Source organism: Galeopterus variegatus, unplaced genomic scaffold (assembly GCF_000696425.1).
Source record: "Galeopterus variegatus unplaced genomic scaffold, G_variegatus-3.0.2 Scaffold978, whole genome shotgun sequence".
Classification (NCBI taxonomy): Eukaryota; Metazoa; Chordata; class Mammalia; order Dermoptera; family Cynocephalidae; genus Galeopterus; species Galeopterus variegatus.
This window is the reverse complement of record NW_007727089.1, coordinates 418715-424903: the sequence shown is the minus strand read 5'-3', so window position 1 is coordinate 424903 and position 6189 is coordinate 418715. Positions and strand designations below refer to the sequence as shown.

The 6189-nt window shown below is 44.5% G+C and overlaps 1 protein-coding gene across 1 annotated transcript in view; it reads right to left on the bottom strand.

Moving 5' to 3' along the window:
- The window catches only part of WDR60 (WD repeat domain 60), a 90768-nt gene that overhangs the window by 20274 nt on the left and 64305 nt on the right, over positions 1-6189 (bottom strand). Inside the window, exons 15-17 of the mRNA XM_008573972.1 lie at positions 5675-5804; positions 2411-2583; positions 1233-1395 (exon numbers count right to left, since the gene is read on the bottom strand). Of these exons, the coding sequence (XP_008572194.1) occupies positions 1233-1395; positions 2411-2583; positions 5675-5804 (466 nt within the window). The remainder of the gene's footprint in view (positions 1-1232; positions 1396-2410; positions 2584-5674; positions 5805-6189) is intronic.

Here is a 6189-nt window from a genome sequence, read left to right as displayed (position 1 = left end):
CCGGTCGCGGTATGGGCGCGACACCAAGCGTTGCAATCCCATTACCGGTCACGAAAAAAGACAAAAAGGAAAAAAAATACGCTCAATATCAGTAGTCGTTAGGAAATGAAACTTAAAAACCACAACCAGATACTACTACATGCCCATTAGAATAGCTAAATTAAAAAAACAAAACAAAACTGATAATACCAAATGCTGGTGAGGATGCGGAGTAACTGAAACTCTACTGCTCTGCTGGACACAAATGGTGCCAGCACTCAGATACAGGCTCTTTGATACAGACTTGCCTTCTAATCACCAACTGGGATTAACCAAATGCCCATCGACCAGTGAACAGATAAACAAGGCACCTCTACCCAAGGGGATGCATGCAGCAAGGAAGGGATGAACGTCTGCAACATGCAGCAGCACACGGGAACCTCAAACACTCTCTGCTACTGTAGGGTCCCATCTATTTACATCTGAAAAAAGCAAAGCTGCAGGGACGGAAGACACACCACTGGCCACGGGCAAGGAGACACACAAAACTTCATGCAGCAGGTGTGGTGGGCTCCCAAGCAGAACAGAGAACAACACAGAGACAGGAATCGCTGCCTCCAGACCCACAGGAAGGTTCCAGTCAGCGAAGGGCGCAGAGTTGGAGCGTGGTGTCAATCAGACAAGCAGGTCTGAGTGCAGGCCAGCCATGCAGTCAGTGTGACCTCAGACAAAGATTTCGTCCCTCTGAGAAGCAGGGACACAGGCTACTACAGGAATTAAGTGGCATGGTGTATACAAGCACTTGGAGGAAGTCCTAGAGCACAGCAAGTGCTTGCTGGGTGTCTGCCCTGGTGGTCAGGGTGTGCGTGGTGTGGCAGGGCATGGCCTGTTCACCTGATCAAATTAGGACCAGGCTGTCCACTGCTCTGGTCCATTCCACCCCACACAGACAACTAATTTCACTTAGTACTTCAAGTATTAGCTACCTGCCATGGGAGCACATGCATACCAACACACCTTAAGCTAATTTAAAACTAAAAGTTATTTCGTTCAGGATTTTTTCAGTAAGAAAGAAAATTCAAGTCACTGTTGGCCAATGGACAAGCACGACTTGAATGGACTTCTGTCTTTTCTCCTTATCAAATGCCTCTCAGATAAGCTGAATGAATAAGTGCAAATAAACTTAAACTCCCTTCCTCAAGCCTGGCACAGCCTTTCTAGAAGACACGTGGTCGCAGGCAGGTGACACTGACCAGTAGAAAATGTCGACATCCTGAACGTCCAAAAACAATCACTCAGCTTCACATAATGATGAATTCTGGAGTCTTCTCTTAAATCCCATACAACCACTGAGCCATGTGCTGTGCCAGCAAACAGCAGAAATGCTTTAGAAGGGCTAAAGCAGCAACATGTGACCTAAAAAAGAAACACAGAAAGCTGATGACGGAAAACTGTTTTCACAGAACCATGTTCACAGAAGTTAGCTGGCTGAGTCGGTGCCCAGCTGTTTCCCACCTACACGGTGTCTCTCTAAAACCTTCCGCCAGGAAGGTGGGGGACGTGGTGAGCAGAATGTAGACTTCTGCACATAAAAAAAATTTAACCTGAGTGTCGGTTTCCTCAAATGGAAAGCTGGGATAACAAGCCCACCCTGCAGGGTCGTTAAGGTCACAAACACAAGGTCCCTAGCACACACCTGGGGACATTGACTCATCTGGCTGGACTTCAAAAACGGCAATCCCATCCTTTGTCACATACTTACATCTTGCATTACAAAAAGTGATTATTTTCAAGCCCTCAAAACCGGTACCTGCAAATGTTATTCTTCTCTGTAGCTTTTGTGAAAATCAATGGCTTTGAGGCTAAGGAACATATAAATAGGAAAATTCAATTTATATGTATTTTCCCAATAAAAAGGAAGAAGTGTGCAAGGCCAGCTCTTCCACAGTACGTGTGTGGTCCTCAAACTACGCACCATTAGCCAGGGGCAGGAAAATACGTGACGAAGGAAGGACTGAGGGACGGGCAGAAGCATTCCAAACCATTTTAAGAAATCTCTAAAATATCCAGGACCCAAACCATATAAGCCAAAAAATATACCTCTAGGATCCCAGAGCTGTGCCTGGGTCGGCTAATGTCTTCATTACAACTAAACCTGCACTCGTCACCTAATTCTCCGTTGACCTAAGGGGCTACTCTATGACGTTCCCGGGCTTCTCAGTTTCAACTGATCCTTTGAACTAAGAATTTCCACAGTCAAAACAAAGCATCCTGTGTCTTGTCACAGCTGCGCTGAGCTGAGGGTGGCCGTGAGGGAAGGAAAGCGGCCTTTCCACTCTCACCATCCGTGTCCCGCACCCTCTCCTCTGCGCCTTCACTGTCTGTCCACCGCCCCTGTTGCCAAGCGTGCGACTCTGCTCCAGAGCTGTACCTTGGACTCACATATCAGAACCTTCTGGGGCCCTGAAGGCTGCCAAATGTCCCACACACAGAGGACGTATCTGCTGTCCAGTGGGGGGGCAGATGCCTTTTCAGGTAAGTCGTGAACAGTGACCACCGTCTGCCTCTGAACTTGAGAAGCGTGCAGGCAGGATACTTTTCGGTCTAGAGATAAGATAAGAAAAATATTTTTGCATTTTAGTGATCTGCCAGAAACCATGTTAAATTTCAGCTGCATGAAGAAACAAATGTGGTCCTTTCAAAACCATACACACATGAAATCTGGGTTTTGACGATTACCACAGCCTGAACACTCACCTGAACACTCTGTCCAAGGAGAATTCCCTCAGGTTTGGTACATCGCAGCCCAGGACAGCACGACTCACCGATCTACTAGCCATTCACATGGAAACTGCGCTGCCTCAACACATGCTTGGAGCTGACCCCAGAGCTGGAATACACTGGAAATAATCTAACTTGACTGATCCCCTTGCTGTAGCACACTGCGAGGACACTAGTTTTAGGAACTTTTTGAGCATCATATGGCAGCATGCTGCCGTATCCAAATGCTAGCTACAGGTGAGCTCTGTTCTAGAACTTACTCAATTCCAGTGAATGAACTAAATCCCAAGACTTTATTGGTGGTGTTTGTCTTGCCCCAACAACTCCCGCACATCAGCAGAAGATGCTGATGGAAGTGACGAGGAAGTCAGAGGCTGACGAGGATTTTAGTCAAAGAAGAACTAGACAGCACTGCTGGGAGGTACTAGGTGAGTGCAGAAAACTGTGCCGGCAGCTCAGCTCACTGCAAGCTGGGGACACAACTTGCCCTCTGGCTGCAGGGAACCCTCCTTCTACCTGGTCACAATCACAGCTGCAACGCTCAAGGCCCACTTCCACTAGCAAACTTCAGGTCTTAACCCAGGAAACGTGCCATATGTACTGTAATAGTCGTGTATCTCTCAACCATTTAACATGCGTAAAACCGTGCCACCGTTTTCACTGGGTTCCTATTTTTATGCAACGCAAAGTTTTCAAGTGTGGTGTCCTGACCCCATACTCCCCATAAGTCCTGTGGTTTTTTTTTTTGAGACCAGCCGCACCGCGCTCAGCCAGTGAGCACTGTGAGCGCAGCGGCCATCCCTATATAGGATCCGAACCCGCGGCAGGAGCGCTGCTGCTAGCTCCCAGCGCCGCACTCTCCCGAGTGCACCACGGGCTCGGCCCAGCCTTGTAGTTTTGCTGACTGGATATGATGGATTGAATTGTGTCCCCCCAAAGTGTACTGTGTTGGAGGCTTGGTTCCTGCTGTGACAGTGTTAAGAGGGTGAGAAATCCTATTGTGGATCTGAAAGGTGAGGTCTTGGACAGGTGATTGGACTGTGAGGACTGTACCCTCAGGAATGGATTGATCCATCCTGGAATAATGGGAGTAGCTCTGGTGGCTTTAAAAGGACAGTGAATGAGGAGGTCAGTCTCTCTCTGCTCCACCATTCTGCCACATGAGACTCTGTGTTCCTGTGAAGCCACCACTGAAGAAGACCCTCACCAGATGTGTTCCCTGGACTTTGGACTTCCCAGCCTCTGAAACTGTAAGCAACAAATATTCTTACATATTACCCAGTTCCAAGTATTTTGTTGTAAGCAGCAGAAATGAAATAATACACCGGATGATGGCCAACACCAGATCTGCTCTGTTGTCACCACACTGACCTCATCTCCCTCTGGTCCCCAGCCTCCTCACTGTTCTTCAAGACACACGGTGGCCCAGCCTCAGGCCCTGCACATGTGGACCCTTCCTCAGGAAGCTCCCAATCTCTTTGTGGCCCATTTCCTCATCTCCCTCTGGTTTTCACCCACAGTAAGGCCTTCTCAATCAGAAACTGTCTTTATTTTTTCTCCTTACTAATATACTATATATTTTATCTGTTTAGCCAGTTCATAGTCTATTTGACCCACCAAAATGTAAGTTCCAGGAGGTCAGAACTTTGGTCCTATTCACTGTTGAATCTCAGCACCTACAAGGGTGCCCAGACAATGGACACTCGCAAATACTTGTCAAATAAACGAATGAATGGCCATCACTGACTGCATCACACAGTGTTGATGGTACTACATAGATCCTACGAAGGCTGAAGCATCACCATATCTGACCACACATTGGGATATAATGTGAGTCACATCCTGAGTCCACAAAGGTGAGATGACTTACTCACGGTCAGATACCTCTTTTCTCCAACTCATCTTCTTTTATCTCAATATTCATTTTAGTAAAACACAAAAATAAGCAAACAAGAAAAACCTCCACTCTTTTCAGATGTAGGAAATCCTTTAAGAACATACATACACTGTTCTTTATGAAGGATTCTAGATATACATATAGTTTTTCTATATCTGCTGTCACTGTGCTGTGCATCAGCTTCTTGAGAACAGCACATCTTTAGTGTGTCAATATTAAAAGACAGAGAAATATACATGAATCTAAATCTTTGAATATAAGGCAGAACAGAAGAAATGTCTGGAACAAGTGGGACCAACTGCCCTGGCTTCACACATGTCCTGAAGCATGGTAACACCACAGCCTGCTGAAAAGGGGGTGACTGCTGGGCTCACCCTACTCCTGTCTCTTCCTCAAAAAAACCAGGACCACAGAAGCAATCAGCTACCCCACTGGCCATGTCTTTGAAGGCAAAGAGGTTACCAGCTTAGGAAGTTTAAATTTAGACTTATAAATGCTGTTTGTTTAAACTAATTAGAACAGTTACATGCAATTACCCTTATTTTTAATATCAGGTCCTTCATTTGTTTCACATTTTATTGTCTATAACCATGGACTAATTTACAAATCCAAGTATATCTACATTAAGTAGTGAGTACTTATATCTAAACTGTACCAAAACTAATACAACTGTGACCTAAACACTCTCTCATGCTGCTCCAACTATGTCCTCTACTCTATTTCAAGAAAAGAAGAGAAAAAAAAAAAAACTAAATGAAAAAAAAAAAAATTTAAAACAAATATAGGAAACTTCCACTTGCATTCATTTAAATAACTTCACTAATTTAAATTACTGCATGTCTCTCCACTGATCATCTTATGAAAGCTGGTAATCATAAATTTAATGTCCACATTTATGAAAAAAATCTTAACCATTCACTTTCGAGTTCTGCAGAAACTGCATACTTCTCTGTTTTATATACATAAACTCCATCATATTAAAATAAAATGTAAAGCCATATTCAAAAATGGCCTTACTTTGAAGGAAAGGCAGGCCCGTGTTCAACTGAGAAGAACTATCACAAAAATTCAGGGTGTTGTCCTGGGCCCTGAGGTTCCAGCTGGGTTCAGCAGCCAAACGATCTTCTTCAAGCAAAACAGCAATCACCTTCCAAGATAAGTGAGTAGTCTTTAATAAAAAACTGTACAATGTATTAACAATTTTTTTACAAATTACTTTTTTATCTATCCATTTCTGAAAATAATTGCTTTGTCCACTATATCATAACTAAAAATAAAAATATGTGGTCATTCCTAAACAAGAGTAAAAAGCTAAGAGAAAAAGATTGATTAAAATAAACTGACTGGGGGCCAGCCCGTGGCTCACTCGGGAGAGTGCAGTGCTGATAACACCAAGGCCACGGGTTCAGATCCTATATAGGGATGGCCGGTTAGCTCACTTGGGAGAGCGTGGTGCTGACAACACCAAGTCAAGGGTTAAGATCCCCTTACCAGTCATCTTTTTTTTTTTTTTTTTTTTTTTTTTTTTTTTT